Genomic DNA, 26,939 nt, shown 5'->3' with positions numbered 1-26,939 from the left:
TACACCATATATCTAGTATCACTATATATGTTACTATATATAGTATTACCATATATATTATACATATATGTAATACACTATATATATAGTATTTCTATATATATTACTATATCTATAGTATTACTATATCTATATCTATATATATATATATATATTCAAATTAGAGTCTTTGGATTCTTTAGGTAAATATCCAGTAGTGGAGTTACTGGATTATATGGTATTTCTATTTTTAATTATCTGAAGAATGTCTATACTGTTTTTCAGTGGCTGCACCAATTTGCATTCTCATCAACAATGCACAAGAGTTCCTTTTTCTCCACATCCTTGCCAATATGTGTTTCTTGTGCATGTGTATGTGCGCGCATGTGTGTGTGTGTGTATGTTTCTTTTAGCCATTTCAACAGGTGTGAGGAAATATCTTATCATGATTTTAATTTCAATTTCCCATAGATGAATGATGTTGAGCATCTTTTTATGTGTCTGTTGGAAATCTGGATGTCTTCTCTGGAGAAATGTTTGTGCATGTCTCTGCCAAACACCCTATGTCTTTTGATTGGAGCATTTAGTTTATTTAGATTTAAAGTAATTATTGATTGGTATGTACTTATTGTCATTTTATTTCTCACTTTGTGGTTGTTTTTGTAATTCTTGTGTGTTCCTTTCATTTTGTCTTACTATTTTCACTATTTCTTTAGTGGAATGCTTTAAAATCCTTTAAAATTTTTGTTTATCTGTTATAGGTTTTTTAATTGTGTTTACCATTAGGTTCACATATAACATCTTATTAATATAGTAGTCTACATTATCACTAAAGTTTGAACCCATTTTAAAAGCACTAGATTTTTACTCCACTCTGCATATTTTATGTATATTATGTCATAGTTTACATTCTTTATTTTGTGCATCCCTTGGCTGATTTTTGAATTTATAATTTATTTTACTGCTTTTGTGTTTTAACCACCATGCTGATTTTATAATGATTAATCTACTACCTTTTTATATGTTTGCATTACCTTTTAAAGGTTTTCCTTTTATAATGTTCTTTCTCCTGATTATGGTCTTTTCTTTCCACTCAAATAATTCCCTATCATATTTTTTGTAAGGCTGGTTAAATGATAATAAACTCCTTTAACTCTTGTTTATCTGGGAAATTTTATAACCCCTTCTATTCTGAATAGTAATTTTGCTGGATTTTCTTGGCTTCAGGATTTTTTTTTAATCTTTTGAGGGCTTTGAATATATCATGCTTCCTTCTTTTGGCTTGTAAAGTTTTTGTTAAAAGATCAGTTGATATAGGTCACCTGATGGCTGAGTCGGTTAACTGTCCAAGTCTTGGTTTTGACTCAGGTCATGATGTCATGATTTGTGAGGTCAAGCCCCTGCATTGGACTCTGTGCTGACAGTGTGGAGCCTGTTTCACATTCTCTCTCTCCTTCTCTCTCTGCCCCTCCCTTGCTTACTTTCTGTCTCTCTCTCTCTCAGAATAAATAAATAAATTAATTAATTAATTAATTAAACTGAAAGAATTTTTTTTAAAAGATCAGCTGATAGCTTTATGGGATTTTCCTTGTATATAACTTGTCTCTTCTCTATTGCTTTTAAAGTTCTTTTATCACTACTTTTTACCATTTTATTTGTTATGTGTCTTGGTGTACATATCCTGGGGTTGATTTTTCGGGGGTTCTCTGTGCCTCCTGGATGTGGCTATCTATTTTCTTCCCCAGATTAGGGAAATTTTCAGCTATTATTTCTTTAAACAAATGTTTTGCCCCCATCTCTCTGTCTTCTCTTTCTGGTATCTTTATAATGCAAACGGTATTAGGTTTGATAATGTTACCTAATTCCCTTAACCTATTCTTATATTTTTTATAATTTTTTTCTCTTTGCTGTTTAGCTTCATTACTTTCCATTACCCTGTATTCCAGATCATTGATCTGCTCTTCTGCTCCCTCTAATATGCTATTGATTCCCTTTACTGTACATTTTGTTTGAGTTATTGAGATCTTCATCTCTGGTTCTTTTTTATATTTTCTCTTTGTTGAAGGTCTCACTGAGATTTTCTCCTCTTTCCTCAAGTCCAGTGAGTATCTTTATGACCATTACTTTGAATTTTCTAAGAGGCATATTGCCTATTTGTTTCATTTTGCTCTTTTGCTGTGGCATTGTGCTATTCTTTTATTTGAGACATATCCCTCTGTCTCCTCATTGTGTCTGACTGTCTGTATTTGTTTCTATGTATTAAGAAAGTCATCTATTTTCCTGATCTTGAAAGTAGTGCTTTATGAAGAAGAGTCCTATGGTATCTTGTAGCACAATATCTCCTGTTCACCAGAACCAAGCACTTCAGGTGCATCTTCCATGTCAGTTGTATGTTCCCAACTCTTGCAGCTGAGCCATGTTTGTTTTCAGTCCAGTTGTCTGCAGTGACCCATTTTGCCTGTTATATGCACACTAAGCTGGGTTTGGTTCTAGTTCTGTTAATGGGCTTGTCTCCAGCTGCCATGGGCTTGTAGTTGGCAGTGTCAGTAGTCAGAGCTGATGCCTCCCTCAGCCTATTTGCTGGGACTGCTGTCACAGTGAATGCAGGGCACTGCATTCACTATGCTGCCTCCAGAGAAACTTTTGTTGTTGGGATGATCTGGCCATCAGACCAGATGACTACTCTAAATCCATCTATTGAGACTTAAGTCACACCAACTTGAAAGGTGCTCTCCCTGTATTGTCCCCTGAAAAGCTTTCACTGGTGAGCGAGATCAGTTAGACTAGATGCCTGCCCCCAGTTCATCCACTTGGGTTGAAATTGCACTGATCAGTCAAGCACTCTCTCTGTGCTGCCAGCTATAATATTCAGTTGCTGGGACTGCTGGTACACTGGTCTGATTATCTTCTCTTCTCCCCAGGTCAGGAGTCACTTCCAAGTGGTACTAGTCCCTGTTGGGCTTGATTCCAGGGTGTGTTGGGGCTTGAGGCACTTTGGAGGGAGGCCTACAGAGTGGGGTGGGTTAGAGGGTGTAGATCTGCAGGGAAATGTGTGGGTGAAGTGCATGGAATTAGCAATGTGGAAGACATTCCTGCAAATATTGTCTGGTTATTTAGAAAATGGTGACCACAGTATTTTTATTCTTGGTGAAGCCTTTTAATGATACCTGCCCCTCCAATACATGTTCTGAGATTAGTAAATAAATCTCTTGTACACTCTAGGCACTTTTCAAACTGCTGCTTCTATGCTGCATCTCAGCAGGGTTCACTCTTATGTTGTCTCCTTAAGGGTGGGCACTCAGTTTCCTATTGCCCTCCAGCTATCCTAGAGATAAACCCACTGATTTTTAAAGTACCTGGAGTTAAGGCCCACTGAATATAGAAACCCTCTTGTTTCCAAAGCCAAATGTTATGGGCACTTGTCTTAGTTCAGGTCCCCCATGCCTGGGGTATCTAGTGTAGATGTCTTATCTTCTTGTTTTACTATGCTTATGGTGGCTTTCTCATTTGTGATTAGTCTTGACAAGTATTTGTTTCCCAACTATGTATCTTCCTTTTCTACCTTTTTTCAATATGGCCTCCTCTTTATGATTAACTATGGAAGATCTGTTCTCCCAGTCTTCAGGACCTTTTCAGAGTTAGTTGCATTGATGTATCTGTTATCTCAATGTCTCTGTGGGGCGAAGTGATCTCAGGATCTTCCTATGCCTGCCATCTTCCCAGAAATCCAATATACTGAATTTTAAGACTCAAAACTCTTCACCTTCCTTCATAAGTAGCTAGTCATAGATTAAATTAATTAGTATGTTGTGAGCAAAGCTATATGCACAAACCTTATATTTGTTTTTTACTAATCTTTGAATCTTGATTTGCCATTGGAGGAAAATACAATAAGCAATTAAATTTGATACATTTCTTCTTTTATAATGACTCCCAGCTTCTCCTCTCAGAAAGGTCAATATCAAAACCTATGGATTTTTTAACTGTGACCTCAAGTTAACAAGCAAAAACTTCCGATATGTGAAAAAAGTCAAAATTTAATTAAAAATCAGGTTAACAAATGGTCTGGTCATTGATCTTATATTTTAAAGGTTTATTGAGTAGATTATACCTCAAAAATGAAATAGATTATGAGTGGAAATTTTGTCATTTGAAATTTGTAGAGCAGTGTTGGAATTGGATGTTAGGTCATATATTGATGGATGTTCAATGCCCTAGGAAGATTCCAGCATTTCCATGTCCTCAAACCTTACAAAGAAATGTCGAATACTCTATAACCTTATGTCAATTTATATGGCTTAACCCAAACCACAAAGATGTCATGTTTCAGAGATGCAGAAACACTCCTTTGGAGGCTACTAGTTTGTATCATCTTTTTTAGTGGAAGCATGAGATTTCTAGTGGGGAAGCACAAGTTCATAATCATGGTCAGCGGTACAGGAAGAAGGCCTAGTAGCACAAGTCATCCTGAGAAGGGCATATTCTGTTTCGGGCCCATTTCTAAATGGCTTCACTGTCTTTGTGGTGGAGTCGATATTCTCATAACCATCATCGTTGGAGCTCAGGGAGGGCCTCCGATAGGAACTGTGACTAATGACAGTGTAGCACACTTCCTCAGAACCACTGCCATTCTCATGTTCCTGCCAAGCACAGAAAAATAAAAATAATAATAAATAAAGGATCCAGGATCATCTATCAAATTTGAGCTCAACATCTGCCCTTTGTTTCTTCTTGTCTGATGGTGATCTTACATTAGGTATCCAAACTACTACTCATTATACTTTCATTTCACTTCAAATATTAAAAGGGAAAAGAAGGATACTATTATCCTTCTGAATATTTTTTTAAAAAAGTAATGATATACATTAAGTCACAGGTATTCAGACATAATATATGCAATAATTATATGTCAATAAGTAGTCAAACTACATAAAAAATAAAGTGTCATAAGACAAAATACGATTAAAATTTTGACCTTAAATACATTTTTGTTGCATAGACCATGAAAAAAAATGGAAAACATTAAAATACTGCATTATAATTAAATCAATAAAATGCTTGTGATATAGTATTAAAAGGAATAAACATTCTTTATGTGTCTATTAACCACCATGTGTTCCACCATGTTTGTAAATATAAATGCTAATTCCTGGGTTTAAACATAAGAAAGCAATATGGAAAGCTGAAAAGAATTAATGTTTTTGGTGGTCAAATTATAAGTGTAAATTGACTTAATTTTATTTTTGTTACAGTAGTTTTGAAAATTAAAATGATAAGCTTCAGTAGAATTAGGACAACAATAAGGACAACAACAAACTTGCCAATCATTTAAATCAGTTAAAATATATATTTTTTTAATTTTACAATTTTTGCATTAAAAATATAAGGAAAATTATTTAAAACATAAAGTGCTTTACAAGTTCATTCAGAAATTATCAGAAGGACCTATAGCTACCCTTAAATAAAGTCATCTGTATTTTGACATTTATCACACAAGTTAATATTTTTATTACCTGATTAGAGGCAGATAAAACTTCTTTGCCTAAAGGATAAAAACAAAAATTGACATTTTTGGACTATCACAAGTTAGGGAGAAAAGGTTTTCAATACAGTGATCTAACTGCAAAGAAGCCCATCATCTAAGCATGTGACATTATCTCATGTTGTTATGGAGGTTCTCAGACCTGAATGACAAGATCAAGAAAGAATATATGTTCAGGAAGCATTAATACTATGTTTCTGTGTAAGTGACATGCACCATATTTGCTGAATAAATGTCGATTTTGGAATTGGGTAATAAAATTTTCTCCACAAACATGCCATAAAAATAAAGTATGGAAAGTTCAAAGAAAAAAAAACAATTATATATGAAATTTAGGATATAAATTTGATTAAAGTATCATAAGGAAATCATATGTATTTTTTTTAATTTTTTAAAGTTTACTAACTTTTGAGAAAGGGAGAGACAGAGTGCAAGCGGGGTAGGAGCAAAGACAGAGCAGGAGACAAAGAATCTGAAGCAGACTCCAGGCTCTGAGATGTCAGCACAGGGTCTGATGTAGGGCTTGAACTTGCAAACTGCGAGATCATTACCTGAGCCAAAGTCGGATGCTTAACCGACTGAGCCACCCAGACATCCCATATAATTTTTAAAGATAAGCAATCATAGAGATAGATACTCAAATAACAAGATTAACTATTTCAAATTAAATACAAATATATTCAGGCTAATTATATCTGTCAATGCTGAAGTAGTTTGTATTTTTGTTGTTAAGATTAGATTCACAAGTACCATTTTTTAGATACTTATATATTCACTTGTTCATGTCAATTTTTAAGAGTTTATTTTGGTTTTTCATTTCCTCGCCTCAGGAGACATATCTAGAAAGAACTTGCTACAGACAATGCCAGAGAGGTTACAAAACTAAAAAAGTAACCTACAAAATGATAGAAGATATTTACAAATGACATATTTGATAAAGGTTTAGTATCTAAAACATATTAAGAACTTATAAAACTCAATACCCAAAAAACATAATCCAATTACAAAATGGGCAGAAGACTTAAATAGACATTTTTCCAAAGAAGACATCCAGATGACCAACAGACACATGAAAATATGCTTAACATCACTCATTATCAGGTTAATACAAATTAAAGCCATGTTGATACCACCTCACACCTGTCAGAATGGCTAAAATTAACAACACACAAACAACAGGTGTTGGTGAGGATGTGGAAAAAGGGGAACCTTCTTGCACTGTTGGTGGGGATGCAAACTGGTGCAGCAACTGTAGAAAACAGTACGGAGGTTCTCTAAAAAGTTATAGTGTTTGTTTTAAAGTATAAATTGTTCGGGGCGCCTGGGTGGCACAGTCGGTTAAGCGTCCGACTTCAGCCAGGTCACGATCTCGTGGTCCGTGAGTTCGAGCCCCGCGTCGGGCTCTGGGCTGATGGCTCAGAGCCTGGAGCCTGTTTCCGATTCTGTGTCTCCCTCTCTCTCTGCCCCTCGCCCGTTCATGCTCTGTCTCTCTCTGTCCCAAAAATAAATAAACGTTGGAAAAAATTTAAAAAAAAAAATAAAGTATAAATTGTTCAATATAAGTATTGCTACTCTGGATTTCTTTTGACATACATTTGCATGATAAATGTTTCTCTAGCCCTTCACTTTCAGTCTTTTGGAAGAGCAACTTAAGATCACTCAATGGCTGTTCCTACCCATTCAGCAGCCTGAACAGTGGGAGCTGCAGACTAGTTTTCAGTGGCAAGCTGAGTACTCCAGTCTTCAGTAGGGAACTGCTGAATAGGTGCAGAGGGCACCTGCATGCCTTCAGGGCAGTCTGCGACTTCAGGATGAGTGAACTCAGGAGGTGAAAAAGTACATTCACCTGGAAATTGCTCCTTGATCACAGTCTTTTCAGCAGAGTTGTGCTCTTTATTTTCAGGATCTCTGTAGAAGTAGAGATCAGGTATGATATCCCTAAGTGTTCACAGGCTATGATATCATTCATTCAAACAACTTCCTGGGCAAGCATCCACCAGATCAGACCCATTTAGTGAGCTCCCTATTATTGCACAAGATGGCAATGTTCACATAGTGCAGAGGAGAGTCTGTGTTACACAGAGCGATGTTGGCAGGTTAACATAAGATGCCTCTGTGAGAGCTGGTTGTCAGCCCTGGGATCAGTAGCCATCAGAGGTCTTGGTTCCCAGAAGACCTCCTGGATCTAGTTAGTGAAGTTTCCAAAAATGAAATGGCCAGCAATAAGTGTGGCTCCAGTAGCATCAACACACTGCAGCCCAGCTCGCTGGTCAGTACTCCTGGATGGGATAACACTGACATCAGCCAGGTTTTCAATGGCAACACAGGCACAAGCTGCCAGCAGAAGCTTCTCTCAGGTTCTCTTCAGATCTATGATGTAGGTGCCATAATTTTTCTTTTGTAGATATACTGTTCCATTTGGAAGTCAAGGTTGGTGCCACCTATATGGGTTCCTGCCACAAGGAATTTGAGGACATCTTCCTCATTCATTTGCAGGACATCAAGTCTCTGTATTTTTCCCTTTAAGTTATGACTAGAATGCAATATCATATGAATCCCTCCCTGGGTAGCATGGAAAAGGATGGGTCTTTATTTTTTCAATCCATTCTGACACTTTATGTGTTTTGAGTGAAGTATTTAGTCCATTTACATTCAAAATAATTATTGATATATATGTATTTATTGCCATTTTATTACTTATTTTGTGGTTATTTCTGGAGATTTTCTCTGATCCTTGCTTGTCTTTCTATGCTTTCCTGATTTTCTTTAATGGTATATTTGGATTCTTTCTCTTTATTGTTTGCATGTTTACCATTGGTTCTTACTATATGGTTACTATTACATTTGTACACAAACTCTTCTTCAAATTGAAATCTATATTAAGTTGATAGTCATTCAAGTTTTAACCCATTTTTACCCTTCCCTCCCCTGTTTTATGTTATCATATTTTATAACCTTTTTTCTAGTGTGAATTCCTTGACCAAATTTTACAGATATATTCATTTTTACTACTTTTCTGTTTCATGTGTTTACACTGTCACTTGAGATCTCTCCTTTCCACTTAAAGAGTCCTCTTTAGACTCAGGGGGACAAAATTTCAGAGGCAGCTGGGAAGATGGTGGCGTAGGAGGGTGCTGGGCCCACTGCATGTCCCGGTGATCACTTAGATTCCACTTACACCTGCCTAAATAACCCAGAAAACCAACAGAAGACTAGCAGAACGGAGTCCACAGAGCCAAGCGCAGACGAGAGGCCCACAGAAGAGGGGCCCTTCCCGAAGTGGATCTCCTAAGGAAAAGCGAGCTGAGCCAGGCCCTCCCGCCTCTGTGCACTTTGCGATTCACCCCAGCTAATACGCCAGATCCCCACCACCACAAGCCTGGCAGTGTGCAAGTAGCCCAGATGGGCCACCCCACCCAACAGTGAATCCCGCCCCTAGGAAAGGGGACGAGAAGGCACACACCAGTCTGACTGTGGCCCCAGCGGTGGGCTGAGGGCAGACATCAACCTGACTGTGGCCCCGCCCACCAACTCAAGTTATTCAACAGCACAGGGGAAGTGCCCTTCAGTTCCGCACCACACCAGGGACTATCCAAAATGACGAAATGGAAGAATTCCCCTCATAAAAACGTCCAGGAAAAAACAACAGGTAACAAACTGATCAAAAACGATTTAAACAATATAACAGAAGGTGAATTTAGAATAATAGTCATAAAATTAATCGCTGGGCTTGAAAGCAGTATAAAGGACAGCCGAGAATCTATTGCTACAGAGATCAAGGGACTAAGGAACAGCCAGGAGGAGCTAAAAAAAAGGCTGTCAACGAGCTGCAAAATAAAATGGAGACAACCAAGGCTAGGATTGAAGAGGCAGAGGAGAGAATAGGTGAACTAGAAGATAAAATTATGGAAAAAGAAGAAGCTGAGAAAAAGATAAAAAAAATCCAGGAGTATGAGGGGAAAATTAGAGAACTAAATGATGCACTAAAGAGAAATAATCTATGCATAATTGGTATTCCGGAGGAGGAAGAGAGAGGGAAAGGTGCTGAAAGTGTACTTGAAGAAATCATAGCTGAGAATTTCCCTGATCTGGGGAAGGAAAAAGGCATTGAAATCCAAGAGGCACAGAAAACTGCCTTCAGACATAACTTGAATAGATCTTCCCCACGACATATCATAGTGAAACTGGCAAAATACAAGGATAAAGAAAGAATTCTGAAAGTAGCTAGAGATGAATGTGCTGTAACATATAAAGGGAGACCTATAAGACTCGTGACCCATCTCTACTGAAACTTGGCAGGCCAGAAAGGAATGGCAGGAGATCTTCAATGTGATGAAGAGAAAAAATATGCAGCCGAGAATCTGTTATCCAGCAAGTCTGTCATTTAGAATAGAAGGAGAGATAAAGGTTTCCCAAACAAACAAAAACTGAAGGAATTCATCACCACTAAACCAGCCCAACAAGAGATCCTAAGGGGGATCCTGTGAGACAAAGTACCAGAGACATGACTACAAGCATGCAACCTACGGACATGACAATGACTCTAAACCCATATCTTTCTATAATAACACTGAATGTAAATGGACTAAATGCAACACCCAAAAGACATAGGGTATCAGAATGGATAAAAAAAGAAGACCCATCTATTTGCTGTCTACAAGAGACTCATTTTAGACCTGAGGACACCTTCAGATTGAGAGTGAGGGGATGGAGAACTATTTGTCATGCTACTGGAAGCCAAAAGAAAGCTGGAGTAGCCATACTTATATCAGACAAACTAGACTTTAAATTAAAGGTTGTAACAAGAGATGAGGAAGGGCATTATATAATAATAACATGGTCTATCCATCAGGAAGAGCTAACAATTATAAATGTCTATGCACCAAATACAGGAGCCCCCAAATATATAAAACATTACTCGCAAAAATAACCGACCTTATTGATAAGAATGTGGTAATTGCAGGGGACTTGAACACTCCACTTACAGAAATGAATAGATCATCTACACACATGGTCAATAAAGAAACAAGGGCCCTGAATGATACATTGGATCAGATGGACTTGACAGATATATTTAGAACTCTGCATCCCAAAGCAACAGAATATACTTTCTTCTCGAGTGCACATGGAACATTCTCCAAGATAGATCATATACCGGGTCGCAAAACAGCCCTTCATAAGTATACAAGAATTGAAATCATACCGTGCATACTTTCAGAACACAATGCTATGAAGCTTGAAATCAACCACAGGAAAAAGTCTGGAAAACCTCCAAAAGCATGGAAGTTAAAGAACACCCTACTAAAGAATGAGTGGATCAACCGGGCAATTAGAGAAGAAATTAAAAAATATATGGAAGCAAACGAAAATGAAAATACAACAATCCAAACGCTTTGGGATGCAGCGAAGGCAGTCCTGAGAGTAAAATATATCGCAATCCAGGCCTATCTCAAGAAACAAGAAAATCCCAAATACAAAATCTAACAGCACAACTAAAGGAAATAGAAGCAGAAGAGCAAAGACAGCCTAAACCCGGCAGAAGAAGAGAAATAAGAAAGATCAGAGCAGAAATAAACAATATAGAATCTAAAAAAAACTGTAGAGCAGATCAACGAAACCAAGATTTACTTTTTTTGAAAAGATAAACAAAATTGATAAACCTCTAGCCAGGCTTCTCAAAAAGAAAATGGAGATGACCCAAATAGATAAAATCATGAATGAAAATAGAATTATTACAACCAATCCCTCAGAGATACAAGCAATTATCAGGGATACTATGAAAATTTATATGGCAAAAAACTGGACAACCTGGAAGAAATGGACAAATTCCTAAACGCCCACACACTTCCAAAACTCAATCAGGAAGAAATAGAAAGCTTGAACAGACCCATAACCAGCGAAGAAATTGAATTGGATATCAAAAATGTCCCAACAAATAAGAGTCCAGGACCAGATGGCTTCCCAGGGGAGTTCTACCAGATGTTTAAAGCAGAGATAATACCTATCCTTCTCAAGCTATTCCAAAAAATAGAGAGGGAAGGAAACCTTCCAGACTCATTCTATGAAGCCAGTATTACTTTGATTCCTAAACCAGACAGAGACCCAGTAACAAAAGAGAACTACTGGCCAATATCCCTGATGAATATGGATGCAAAAAATCTCCATAAGATACTAGCAAATCGAATTCAACAGCATATACAAAGAATTATTCACCATGATCAAGTGGGATTCATTCCTGGGATGCAGGGCTGGTTCAACATTCGCAAATCAATCAACACGATACACCACATTAAGAAAAGATATGAACCATATGATCCTGTCAATCGATGCAGAAAAGGCATTTGACAAAATTCAGCACCTTTTCTTAATAAAAACCCTCGAGAAAGTCGGGATAGAAGGAACATACTTAGAGACATAAAAGCCATTTATGAAAAGCCCAAGCTAACATCCTCCTCAATGGGGAAAAACTGAGAGCTTTTTCCCTGAGATCAGGAACACGACAGGGATGCCCACTTTCACTGCTGTTGTTGAACATAGTGCTGGAAGTTCTAGCATCAGCAATCAGACAACAAAAGGAAATCAAAGGCATCAAACTTGGCAAAGATGAAGTTAAGCTTTCACTTTTTGCAGATGGCATGATATTATACATGAAAAACCTGATAGACTCCACCAAAAGACTGCTAGAACTGATACATGAATTCAGCAAAGTTGCAGGATACAAAATCAATGTACAGAAATCAGTTGCATTCTTATACACTAATAATGAAGCAATACAAAGACAAATAAAGAAACTGATCCCATTCACAATTGCACCAAGAAGCTTAAAATACCTAGGAATAAACCTAACCAAAGATGTAAAAGATCCGTATGCTGAAAACTCTACAAAGCTTATGAAGGAAATTGAAGAAGATATAAAGAAATGGAAAAACATTCCATGCTCAGGGATTGGAACAATAAATGTTGTTAAAATGTCAATACTACCCAAAGCTATCTACACATTCAATGCAATCCCAATCAAAATTGCACCAGCATTCTTCTCGAAACTAGAACAAGCAATCCTAAAATTCATATGGAACCACAAAAGCCCCCGAAGAGGCAACATTATTTTGAAGAAGAAGACCAAAGCAGGAGGCATCACAATCCCAGACTTTAGCCTCTACTACAAAGCTGCAATCATCAAGACAGCATGGTATTGGCACAAAAACAGACACATACACCAATGGAATAGAATAGAAACCCCAGAACTAGACCCACAAACGTATGGCCAACTCATCTTTGACAAAGCAGGAAAGAACATCCAATGGAAAAAAGACAGTCTCTTTAACAAATGGTGCTGGGAGAACTGGACAGCAATATGCAGAAGATTGAAACTAGACCACTTTTTCACACCATTCACAAAAATAAACTCAAAATAGATGAAGGACCTGAATGTGACACAGGAAACCATCAAAACCCTAGAAGAGAAAGCAGGAAAAAAACCTCTCTGATCCCAGCCATAGCAATTTCTTACTTGACACATCCCCAAAGGCAAGGGAATTAAAAGCAAAAATGAACTACTGGGACCTTATGAAGATAAAAAGCTTCTGCACTGCAAAGGAAACAACCAAGAAAACTAAAAGGCAACCAACAGAATGGGAAAAGATATTTGCAAATGACATATCGGACAAAGGGCTAGTATCCAAAATCTTTAAAGAGCTCACCAAACTCCACACCTGAAAAACAACCCAGTGAAGAAATGGGCAGAAAACATGAATAGACACTTCTCTAAAGAAGACATCCGGATGGCCAACAGGCACATGAAAAGATGTTCAGCGTCGCTCCTTATCAGGGAAATACAAATCAAAACCACACTCAGATATCACCTCACGCCAGTCAGAGTGGCCAAACTGAACAAATCAGGAGACTATAGATGCTGGAGAGGATGTGGAGAAACAGGAACCCTCTTGCACTATTGGTGGGAATGCAAATTGGTGCAGCCACTCTGGAAAACAGTGTGGAGGTTCCTCAGAAAATTAAAAGTAGACTTACTCTATGACCCAGCAGTAGCACTGCTAGGAATTTACCCAAGGGATACAGGAGTACTGATGCATAGGGACACTTGTACCCCAATGTTTATAGCAGCACTCTCAACAATAGCCAAATTATGGAAAGAGCCTAAATGTCCATCAACTGATGAATGGATAAAGAAATTGTGGTTTATATACACAATGGAGTACTATGTGGCAATGAGAAAGAATGAAGTATGGCCCTTTGTAGCAATGTGGTTGGAACTGGAGAGTGTGATGCTAAGTGAAATAAGCCATACAGAGAAAGACTGATCACTCTTATGTGGATTCTGGGAAACTTAACAGAAACCCATGGGGGAGGGAAAGGGAAAAAAAGGAGGTTAAAGTGGGAGAGAGTCAAAGCAGAAGAGACTCTTAAAAACTGAAAACAAACTGAGGGTTGATAGGAGGTGGGAGGGAGGGGAGGGTGGGTGATGGGTATTGAGGAGGGCACCTTTTGGGATGAGCACTGGGTGTTGTGTGGAAACCAATTTGACAATAAACTTCATATATTGAAAAAAACAAAATTTCATTTTAAAAACAAAAAAAAGGAGTCCTTTTTAATATTTCTTGCAAGGCTGGTTCAATGGTCACAAACTCCTCTCATGTTTTTGTGTCTGGGAAACTCATTATCTCTCCTTCTATTCTGAAAGACAGTCATGGTGGACAAAGTATTCTTGGATGCAGATTTTTCCATTTATCATGTTTTATATAGCATGCCACTCCCTCTGGCCTACCAAGTTTCTGTTAAGAAATCTCCATCTAGCGTTATGGCCCTCCATGTAATTTAAGAACTTCTTTTGTCTTGCTGCTTTTATGATTTTCTCTTTATTGCTCTATTTTGCAAATGTATTTACAATGTCTTGGTGTTGCTTGGCATTTATTGATCTTGAAGGGAGTTCTCTATGTCTCCTGGCTCTGGATGTGTGTTTTCTTCCCCAGATGAGGGAAGGTTTCAGCCTTTATTTCTTCAAGTAAATTTTTTATGCCCCTTTCTCTCTTTTCTTCTTTTAGAACTACTATGATATGAATGTTATTATATTTGATGGAGTCACTGGGTTCCCTAGATCTATTCTCCTTTTGCATAATTCTTCCTTCTGTCTTTGTTCAGCTTCATCGCATTCCATTACTTTGTCTCACAGACCATTAATTCATTCCTCTGACTCTTCTACCCTGCTGCTCCTTGCATCAAGTGCGTTTTTAATCTTGTTTATTTCATCCTTCATCTCTGATTGTTGTTTTTTGTTTTGTCCCTGTGGTAAGGGTCTCACTGTTGTCTTCTATTCTTTTCTCAAGCCCAGTGAGTATCTATATGATCATTGCCTTGAATTCTATATCAGGCATGTTACTTATATACGTTTCACTTAGATCTCTGCCCAAGGCCTTATGTTGTTCTTTCATTTGGGATAAATTCCTCTGTCTTCACATTTTGTCTAAGTCTCTGACTTCTTTTGTGTGCTAGAAAAGCCACTTATGTCTCCTATTCCTGAAAGTAATGGCCTTGTGAAAAAGAAGTTAGGTAGTGGCTAGCACCTCAGGGAGTGTGTTGTGTGTGCTGTGTGTGCTCTGCTCTTGTCTTCTGGCTGCTCCATCCTTCATGCCAGTCATCTGTAGAGGCTCTCCTTGCCTGCAATCGTCAGTATTTTGCCCCTAGTCAGAATGTGGTGAGTTTTAACTAGGTGTGCTTTGATCTGCTTGTGTAATGAAACTTGACACCAGTACCACTGGAAGTGAGGCCCTGTAGAACTCTCTTGTTTTCTTGGGAAACATGGTGTGGGGAGGGGTTTTAGCTGGTCTTCTGGGGAAGTCCCATGCTGGGAGTGAGGCAAATGTGACTGAAAAGAGCAGTTCACCAGATCACAGTTCCGTTGGTTTTGGTGTAAGCAAATTATCCAGTGTCTGCACTATGCTGTTTTTTGCAGGTGATCTGTGCTTATGCTGAGGTGTGCAGGTGATGGAAATGGCACTGGCCAGATCCTTTGTTCCCAGAGAAGTGTCTCCATGAAAGCTGCCTCTCAGGGATGCATTCTAAGAAGACCAAATAATCTTCCACCCGTGTGCCCCAACTCCTTCAGATCGTTGTTTCCATGCTGTCTGCTCCCAGGTTGTCAGCCAAGCCTGCTGCCATTTAAAATTCCAACTTTTAGGCCCTACTGGTTGCAAGAACTCACAAAATTCAGGTGCTTTCATTTTCTAAGCCAATGGTTTTGGGGAAATGTTCTCCTCCTTCATTCCTCTGTTTGCTAATCTCTCTCCCATCCTTCTCTGCAACCATGGCTACCTCCCTTCTACAGCACCCGTGATCTTTTTCTCCCATAAACTACATTTCTGCACTTCCTCCTTTCTTCATTGTGGTTTCTTCTCTCCCTTTCATTGTTGAGTTTGTTCTGTTACTCTTGCCCTCCATTTGTGGGGTATTAAGGATAATTTGCTTATCTAGTCATGTTTTTGGAATGAGAAAAGACTAGATTCCTCCCACCCACTGCCATTTTCCTGCTCCCCACAACTAGAATTTTTTAAATTAGCAATATAGAATAAGGGAAGTCACAGAGTACTAAATATGGCAAAAATCCCAATTTATAAGAGGAATATTGAGTAATTCTTAAATTTACAACTTAATCGACTTGATGGTGACCCATAAAATCTTTGTATATATTAAATAAATTTAACAGTTTCTGCAAAACAACAATATGTTAATAATTTCTCATAGCTCACTATTTTTCATAAATAAAAAGTCATGTTCAATGCACTGATTTCATGTATAGAATAATACATATGTATGTATATACGTACATATACATATATATGTGTATATATAACTTTATAAATGTATTCATATACATTTAATTAAACAAAATATCAACCTTAATACTGTTTTATTATCATGAACTGAGGGAATTACACGGCCTTAATACAATTCAATTATACCATTAACAAAAATTTGAACCAACTATCCATATAAAGGGGATGAGAAAATCAGACTACTGGGTGAAGTAGTTGTCATTGGTGCTGAAGATGTTAAAATTTTCAGGAACAAGCATATTTAGTCTCAGGTTAAAAACATGGAACATGCCATGACTGCACTAAAGTCCAGTTAAATTAAGATTCAGAGTAGATTTCTTATTTAAAGTTAGGGTATTGATTAGAAAAGAATATGACTCTTAAAGTCAGAATGATAATATCTGGGAGAATTTCTGATGACTACAATTACCCTGAATCCCAACCTCCAAGGCTTTTGTCAGATGAGGCACTCCTTCTGTTACTGGATAATGAGGCTCTTCATACTGAAAACCTTGAAGATATCATCTTGTAAGAAAAAGTCAAAGATTATGCCTTACCAAAAGCACTTCAATGTATTTATCCTCAAAATGAAAATCAGACCCAACATGTTTTGAAATGGGGTAGATTGTAATAGCAAGGTATTATGCTAAAAAAACACCAAATCAAGAAAACAAAAGTGTTAATTCAGCATCATGGTTTTGTTATTGAATGAATTCCTAGATTTTGAGGAAAGCATACGTATTTTATATGACTAAATGAATGTCTTCATATCAGTGCACTTACCAGAGGGTCTGGACTTAATACTGCAACTCAGAGATTTAAAAGCACTTCTAATCATTAATTAGAGTGGATGCCTAGAAATTGATCTCAGCAATGGCAAAATTAGCAAAATTAGCTCCAGTGTTTCATGTTGTATTAGTCTCCTTTTGCTGCTATAACAAATTACCACAAACCTGATGGTTAAAACAATACATGTTAATTATCTTAAATACTGGAGATCAGAATTACAAAATGAGTCTCACATCAAGGAATTGATATGGCTGAACTCATTTGTGCAGACCTTAGGGGAGTTACATTCTTTGTCTTTTCTAACTTCTAGAAGGTGGCCTCAGTCCTTGGATAATAGGCCCCCTTTTTTCAATGCCTGTGATATAAAACCAGCATTGGCTGTTTGAATTTTACTCCTACTGCATTATTCTGACACTGTTTCTGCTGTTCCTCTCTTACACCATTTAAAGACCTTTGTGTTTACACTGGCCTCACCTGGATAAACCAGGATAGTCTCAGATGAAAATATGACACCACATACCCAAAATGTGGAGAGGAGAGGAGTGAAGAATGGATCCAAAGTTAAATAACCATCAACTTAATAAGACTGCTACATGCAGAAGTTGTTATATACAAACCTAATGTTAACCACAAATCAAAAACTAGTAAAAAATACAAAGAATAAGGAAAAAGAAATTTAAATGTAACACTAAAGAAAATCAGCAAACTATAGAAGAGAGAACAAGAATGTAACAAAGAAAATATTCAGAAACAACCACAAAACAAGTAATAAAATGGCAATAAATATGTATCTACCAATAACCACATTGAATGTAAATGAACTAAATGGTCCAATCAAAAGACCAAAAGGATTTTTAAAAAAGACAATACTCATCTATATACTGCCTACAAGAGACTCATTTGAGAACTAAAGATATTCGGGGCACCTGGGTGGCTCAGTCAGTTAAGCAGCTGATTTTAGCTCAGGTCATGATCTCACGGTTCATGGATGTGAGCCCCACATAGGGCTCTGTGCTGACAGCTCAGAGCCTGGAGCCTGCTTCAGATTCTGTGTCTCCTTCTCTTTCTACCCCTCCCCTACTGGTGCTCTGTCTCTCTTTGTCTCTCAAAAATAAATAAAACTCTTTAAAAATTAAAAAAAAAGAAATAAAGATACTTGCTAATTGAAAGGGAGTGGGAGAAACATCTATTATGCAAATGGATGTCAAAAGAAAGTTAGAGTACAATACTTATATCATACAAAATAAGCTTTAAAATAAGTAATAAGAGAAAAAAAGGACACTATATAATAATAACAGGGACAATCTAGCATGAAGAACTAACAATTGTAAATATTTATGCACATAGCATAGGTGCTCCCAAATCCATAAAACAGTTAATAAGAAACATAAAACAATAAATTGATAATAATACAAGAGCAACAGGGGACTTTCACACCCCACTGCATCAATGAACATGTCGTCTAAATGAAAATCAACAAAGAAACAATGGTTTTGAACAGCACACTGGACAGATGGACTTGACAGTTATATTCAGAACATTCCATCCTAAAACAACAGAACACACATTTTTTTCAAGTGAAGATGACATTCTCCAGAATATATCACATATTAGGCCAAAAAACAAACCTCAACAAATTGAAAAAGATTGAAATCATACAATGCAACTTTTCTGACCACAACACTATGAAACTAGAAGTCAACCAAAAGAAAAAATCTGGACAGAACACATATATATGGAGGTTAAATGATATGCTACTAAATAATGAATGGATTAACCAAGAAATCAAAGAATAAATTTTATTTTTTTTAAATTTTTTTTTCAACGTTTATTTATTTTTGGGACAGAGAGAGACAGAGCTCATATGAACGGGGGAGGGGCAGAGAGAGAGGGAGACACAGAATCGGAAACAGGCTCCAGGCTCCGAGCCATCAGCCCAGAGCCCGACGCGGGCCTCAAACTCACGGACCGCGAGATCATGACCTGGCTGAAGTCGGACGCTTAACCGACTGCGCCACCCAGGCACTCCAAGAATAAATTTTAAAAAAGTACATGAAAAAGGGTGGAAATGAAAGCACAACTGTCAAAAACCTTTCGGATACAGCAAAAGTGGTCATAAGAGAGAATTATATAGCAATGCAGATCTACCTCAAGAAGCAAGAAAATTTTCAAATCAACAGCCTAATCTTACACCCAAAGGAGCTAGAAAAAGAACAAGTGAAACCTAAAGCCAGAAGAAGAGGAAATAATAAAGATTAGAGCAGAAATAAATGATATAGAAACAATGAAAAAAGCAGAAAAGATCAATGAAACTAGAAGCTGTTCTTAGAAAAAAATAGTAAAATTGATAAGCCTGTGGTCAGACTACTCAGAAGAAAAGATAAAGGACTCAAATAAATAAAATCACAAATGAGAGAGCAAAAATAAGAAAAATCACAGAATAACAATTATAAGAGAATATTATAAAAAACTATCAGCCAGCAAATTGGACAACCTAGTAGAAATGGAAAAATTCCTAGAAACATATAAATTACCAAAATTGAAACAGAAAGAAAGAGTAAACCTGAAAAGATGAATTACCAGCAAAGTAATTCAAACAGTAATCAAAAACCTCCCAACAAACAAAAGTCCAGGGCCAGATGATTTCATAGGCAATTTCTACCAAACATTTAAAGAGAGTTAGTATCTATTCTTCTCAAACTAAAATAGAAAAGGAATGAAAACTTTTAAATTTCTATGAACGTAGAATTACACTACTTGCAAAACCAGATAGACTCCACTAAAAAAAGAAAACTACAAGCCAATATCTCTGATGAACACAGATGCAAAAATCCTTGACAACATAGTATCAATTTCAACAAAACATGAAAAAGGTAAGAGAAAGGATAACAGCCACATGATAATTTCAATACATCCAGATAAAGCATTTGACAAACTACAACATCAATTCATGAAGAAAAAAAAATTAACAAAGTAGCTTTAGAAAGAACACACTTCAACACAATAAAGGCCTTATATAAAAAACCAACAGCTATCATCATTTGTAATGAATGAAAACCGAGAGCTTTTCCCTTAAGGTCAAGAATAAGAAAAGGATATCCACTGTCACCTCTTTTATTCAATATAGTAATGGAGGCCCTAGCCACCACTATCAGACATACACACATACATACATACATACATACATACATACATGGCATGTAAGGAAGAAGTAAAAATTTCCACTATCTTCAGATGACATGATACCCTATATAGAAAACTTGAAAGGCTCATCCAAAAAACTGCTAGGACTGATGAATAAATTCAGTAACGTCACAGGATGCAAAACCCCTGTACAGAAATCTGTTGCATTTCTATAATTAATTGTTGCATTTCTATAATTAATAATGAAGCTGCAGAAAAAGAAATTAAGGAATCAATCCCATTTAGAATTGCACTGAAAATAATAAGATACTTAGGAATAGACCTAACCAAAGAGGTAAAATACCTGTACTCTTAAACTATAAAACACTAGTGAAAGAAATTGAAAAGAACACAAAGAAATGGAAAGACATTCTATGCTAGTGGATTGGAAGAACAAATATTGTTCAAATGTCTATACTACCCAAAGCAATCTATCAAGGTAATCCTTATCAAAATACTAACATTTTTCACAGAACTGTAATGAACAATTTTAAAATTTGTATGAAGCCATAAAAGAACCTGAATATCCACAGCAATTTTGAAAAAGAAAAGCAAAGCTGGAGGCAACACAATCTGGACTTCAAGTTATATCACAGAGCTATAGTAATCCAAACAATATGGTACTGGCACAAAAATAGACATATAGATCAATGGAAAAAAATAGAAAACCCAGAAATAAGTCCACAATTATGTGGTCAATTATTTTCACAAAATCAGGAAATAATATCCAATGAGAAAAAGACAGTATCTTCAACAAATGGTGTTGGGAAACTGGACAGTAACATAAAAAAAAAAAAAAAAGAAAAAAAGAAACTGGACTGCTTTCTTATACCGTACACAAAAATAAATTCAAAATGGGGATGAAAGACCTAAATGTGAGACCCAAAGCCATAAAAATCCTAGGGAATAGGAGAAAATATTTGCAAATGACTTAACCAATAAAGGATTAGTATCCAAAATATATAATGAACTTATAAAATTCAGCACCCAAAAACCAAATAATCCAATTAAAAATGAGCAGAAGGCATGAACAGACATTTCTCCAAAGAAGACATCCAGATGACCAAAAGACACATGAAAAGATGCTCATCATGACTTATCATTAGGGAAATGCAAATCAAAACTCCAATTAGATATCACCTTGCCATTGTCAGAATAGCTAAAATTAACAACACAAGAAACAACAGGTGTTGGGGAGGTTGTGGAGAAAGGGGAACCCTGTTACAGTGTTGGTGGGAATGCAAACTGGCACAGCCACTCTGGAAAACTGTATGGTGGTTTCTGAAAAAGTTAAAAGTAGAACTACCCTATGATCCAGCAATCCCACTACTGGGTATTTACCCAACGATTGCAAAAACACCAATTCAAATGAATACATGCATCCCAATGTTTATAGCAATATTACCTACAATAGCCAAAACATGGAAGCAGTCAAGTGTCCATCAACTGATGAATGGATAAAGAACATGTGGTATATATATGATTTCACTCATACGTGGAATTAAAAAAAATGATGAATGTAGGGGTTTTGGAATAAAGATTCAAATCAGCAAACAGACTCTTAACTATAGAGAATAAATTGAGAGTTGCTGGAGAGGAAATGGGTAGCAGGATGGGTTCTATGGGTGATGGGTATTAAGGAGGGCACTTGTAATGAGAACTCGGTGTTATACGTAAGTGATGAATCACTAAATTTTACACCTGAAACTAATATTACTTTGTATGTTAACTAACTGGAATTAAAGTAAAAAACTAAAAAGAAAAAAATCCAGGATACTCTCCCCATTTTAAGATTCTTAATTATATCCTCAAAAATCCCTTTTTTTCATATTAAAGAAAAAATAATTCAGATTTAAATTGGATATCTTTGGGGCCTTAATTCTGCCTACCACACATGTATTCCTTAGTATTGAAAAAAACAAAAATATCTCAAGATTTGGGACTATATGAACATTAAAGTAAATATATACATATATATATTTAATGTTTATTTATTTTTTAGAGAGAGAGAGAGACAGACAGACAGAACATGAGCGGGGGGGGGCAGAGAGAGGGGGAGACACAGAATCTAAAGCAGGCTCCAGGTTCTGAGCTGTCAACACAGAGCCCGACATGGGGCTCCAACTCACAAGCTGTGAGATCATGACCTGTGCCGAAGTCGGATGCTTAACTGACTGAGCCACCCAGGAGCCCCTTAAAGAAAATATATTAATGTAACCTGCTCATCCATCCCCCACATTTCATAAAATACCACAAAAAAATCTTTTCCCAAGTCCCTTATACCATGAGCATTATATTGCTTTCTGAAACACAAAATTAACTCGCTGTTTGTTTCCTTTTTAGGAAGTCTGGTAGTCCTATTATTTGTGAGATGTTAGTGAACTGCAATGTCTTTTCTGCAATTCAACCCAATATTTATGACCGAACCGCAACAGTTGGTTCCATGAATGATTGAAGGTAACAAACTCTCCAAAATATGAAAACCTGGTTTTAGTTTTATCACCTGGTTTTGTTTGGAAGTAGAGAGGCTCACAATGGTATTGAAATATGAGACACAAGTGGTCCACAGCACACACAGCAGAGTTTGTTAAAGTTAACTTGCAGTTCCCCAAGTGGAAAAGGCCAGCATAAACACTTCAACAGGCCATTATGGAAAGAATGAGGAGTATAAAGATTGAGCTATAAACTTATTGCTTCTGAAGCACATAAACAGAGATCATGAGACAATCATTTGTAATTCAAGACCAAATAAATTTGGTCAAAAGGCCGAATGAAATTGCTTTAAAAGGATCTCCTTCGTACCTTAGCCCACTAGTCAGAGTAAAGGAGAAAATATTTTCTTCCCTGTACTTGTTTCAGAATGAGGGTAAAGGATTCATAAACACATCCTGTGAATTTCACCACACCATGAAAACATGGGTAAAATAGTTATGTTAACAATGGGCAGCAGCATCACATTGTTTCTCCTGTTCTCCGGTGACCTGGTCCAAATGGAATGTAAACAAACTAATCAACAGCAGTGTATCTTCCCCTAAGGAAATCAGGAAAAGATATAAAGGTGGTGATTTTTTTAAAGTTTTTATTTAATTTCCAGGTAGTTAACATATGGTGTAATATTAGTTGCAGGTGTACAATACAGTGAATCAACAATTCCATACAAGAGGTGCTCATCAAAAGTACACTCATAAATCCCCAACTTCCCCATTTAATTTCCCTTCTTGGACATTTTCACAAATTCAATTAAATGGCAAGTTCAATCACATATACTACTTAAATTGAGGTCTGTTTACTTGAGTAAAGTAATACAATGACAGACATCTAACATGCATTTTATTTTACGTGGAGGGACATCAGCACAGCTACATTAGTGTACTTCCGGGCTCTATCAAGTTCTGTCTTTGGTGAAAATATGCTTTGCAGAAATATTGATCATTTCATATATCCACAGGACATAATATTGGTCTACTACATGGAGAACATAAAGCTAAGTGTAGGTGAACAGGAAGGGTCAGGTACCCTAGGTTACTTTAAATGCATGTCTAAGGAAAATGAAAGAGCCAGCATCTCAGTGAATTTTCTGAATTATTTCAGGGTAAACCCATCCAAATCATTTTGCATCTCTGTTTGCTGTCAAAACGGCACACTATTTTGTGAGTCTCTTTGATTTTGAGTAAGCCATATACCACTTTAAATTGGACCCAGAAAGAGATTCTCCTGTGGTAAAGGACTAATACAAAATTTGATTTCATAAAACTATTAATGAAATGAATGAACACTAGCAAAACTGATTAATTAAAAAACAGATGGAAAGCACACACACATGCATCCACACACAGAAACATTAGAAATGAGCAAGAACACCACTATAGATCCTGTAAACATTAAATACATACAGAGATATAATAACAATTGTACAATTTAAGACTTTAAAATTTTAATTGAAAAAGACCAATTTAATGAGAAATGGAACTTGTAAGGCTGACAAGATGAAACAGAAAATAAGAATAGTCTGTTATCACAGAAGCATTTTTATCTGTACGCAAAGAAGTTTTTAAATAAATGTTATCGCCCTAGATAGCTTCACCAGAAAATTCTACCAAAGACTACAAGAAGAAAGATTAATCAGACACAAATCTTCATGAAAGTAGAAAAAAATCCAAGGCTGGATTACTGAAGGACACCAGAATTTTAGGTGTCCCCAAGAAAGGGCAGTGTCAGGTAGCACAAAGGTTACTGTGACCTAAGAGAGTGTAGAGGTCAGAGAAATGGAGGAAGGAACGATGTTAAGAGGGAGATGTTGAGCAATGTTTGTAAGTGCTAGAGATAAGATAATTGAAACTATCATTGACAATTGTCCTTTAGACTCTGTAGTTACATTTTGGCAGAGGCATTCATATTTTTTTAAACAAAACACACAGTTAGACATATATTTTATACCATACTTTAGTACAATCATTTACATAGACATACAATCAATATAATTGTCTTATATGACAATTTTATGTGTAGTGCACTATGATGCTTTTCAAAATATGTTATTCTATTTATGGCTGTGATGAGGTTTAATGAAATACATTTATTTCATAGCCCATGAAATGTGCTCAATGAAACAGTAGTACCACAAGCATGTCACCATGAGCTGAGAGATGATTAAGAAATGCAAAGTTTCAAATGATGAGACTACACAATTTTTTTTAACACACTTGGTTGTAAAATGAGAAGACAGTTGAAGAATAGCTATAAGAAGTGAGTTTATTTCAGATATGTCTGTCCCACAAATATATTGTTGTTCATAACTGTTTATTCTGAGAAGTTAACATGATTACTGCACCTGGATACTAGGTCAAAAAAGTGAAGAAGACTAGCCCAAAACAAAAAAGAAAAGGAAAAGAAAAAAGAAACACATAACACAAGCTCATATTCAAAATGGTCCTATTTAAAACATCTATACATAAATTAAAATCAGCAGGATTTAGGTTAATTACTTCCCATAGAAGTTTATAAAGTATATAAATATATTTATAAATATATATATATTTATAAAGTATAAATAAATCATATAAAATAGTTTAATTTTGCTTTTGTTTCCCTTGTCAGATAAAACATATCTTTTAAAAAAAAAATGTGTATATGACCAATGTCAAAGGAGTGACTGCCTGTGTTTTCTTGTTTCTGTGTTTTATGGTTTCAGGTCTCACATTTCGGTCTTTCATTCATTTGAGCTGTGTGTGTGTGTGTGTGTGTGTGTGTGTGTGTGTATGTATGGTGTAAAGAAGTGGTCCAATTTCATTCTCTAACATGTTGCTGTCCAGTTTTCCCAACATCATTTGTTGAAAAGACTTTTTCCAATTACATATTCTTGCTGCTTTATCATAGATTAATTGACTGTGTAAGTGTGGATTTATTACTGGGGTCTTTATTCTGTTCCATTGATCTATGTGTCTATTTTTATGCCAGTACTATACTGTTTTGATTACTACAGCTTTGTAGTATAACTTAGAATCTGACATTGTAATATTTCTGGTTTTGTTCTTTTTCAAAATTGCTTTGGCTATTCAGGGTCTTTCCTGGTTCCATACAAATTTTATTTGTTCTAGTTTTGTGAAAACTTTGGCATTTTGATGAGGATTTCCTTAAATCTGTAGATTGTTTTGGGTAATGTGTACCTTTTAACAATACTGGTTCTCGCAATCCATAAACATGGAATATCCTTTCCATTTATTTGTGTTATCTTCAATTTATTCCCTCAATGTTTTATGGTTTTCAGAGTCCAGGTTTTTAACCTCCTTGGTTCAGTTTATTCTAAGATATATTATTCTCTTTAGTGCAAATGTAAATGGTATTGTTCTTTTTCTTTAATTTCTCTTTCTTCTACTTCATTGTTAGTGCATAGAAATGCAGTAAATTTCTGTATACTAATTTTGAATTTTGCAAATTTACTAAATTCATTTATCAGTTCTACTAGTTTTTGATGGAGTCTTCAGGGTTTTCTATATATAGTGTCACATTATCTGCAAATGAAAGTTTTACGTATTCCTCATCAATTTGGATGTCTTTTATTTCTTTCTCTTGTTTGATTATTGTGGCTAGTACTTCCAGTACTATGTTGAATCAAAGAGTTAGGAGTAATTACACCAAAACTTTTTGCAAAAAAACCAAAAGTTTTTGCAAAGGTAGCCATCAGCAAAACAAAAAGGAAACCAATTCAATAGGACAAGACATTTGCAAATGACGTACCTTATATATAAAGATTTAATATCCAAAATGTGTAAAGAACTTACACAAATCAACACCAAAAACAATCAATTACAAAAATGGATAGGGGAACTGAATAGATATTTGTGCAGAAAGCACATACAGATAACCAATAGACACATGAGAAGATGCTCAACATCACTTATCATAGGAGAATACAAACCAAAACTAAATGAGGTATCACTTCACACCAGTCAGAATGGTTAAAATTAATAGCACGGGAAACAACAGGTGTTGATGACAATGTGGGGAAAAAGGAACACTTTTACACTATTGGTAGGAATGCAAACTGGCACAGTGACTCTGGAAAATAGTATGGATGTTCCTCAAAAAGTTAAAAATAGAACTACCTTATAACCCAGTAA

At 36.2% G+C, this 26,939-nt stretch overlaps 1 protein-coding gene across 2 annotated transcripts in view; it reads right to left on the bottom strand.

Moving 5' to 3' along the window:
* Positions 1 to 4,340: 4,340 nt before the first annotated feature.
* Positions 4,341 to 26,939, bottom strand: part of GCSAML (germinal center associated signaling and motility like) — a 46,540-nt gene continuing 23,941 nt past the window's right edge. For both annotated transcript variants that reach the window (XM_040454456.1, XM_040454457.1), the window contains 2 exons: positions 5,493 to 5,521; positions 4,341 to 4,619 (listed from right to left, as the gene is read on the bottom strand). In XM_040454456.1, coding sequence (XP_040310390.1) covers positions 4,377 to 4,619; positions 5,493 to 5,521 — 272 coding nt within the window. In that variant the 3' untranslated portion in view covers positions 4,341 to 4,376. The remainder of the gene's footprint in view (positions 4,620 to 5,492; positions 5,522 to 26,939) is intronic.

Source organism: Herpailurus yagouaroundi, unplaced genomic scaffold, assembly GCF_014898765.1.
Source record: "Herpailurus yagouaroundi ecotype Mexico unplaced genomic scaffold, PumYag 212, whole genome shotgun sequence".
Classification (NCBI taxonomy): Eukaryota; Metazoa; Chordata; class Mammalia; order Carnivora; family Felidae; genus Herpailurus; species Herpailurus yagouaroundi.
The sequence above is the reverse complement of the archived record's forward strand: the minus strand, read 5'-3'. Positions and strand labels throughout refer to the sequence as shown.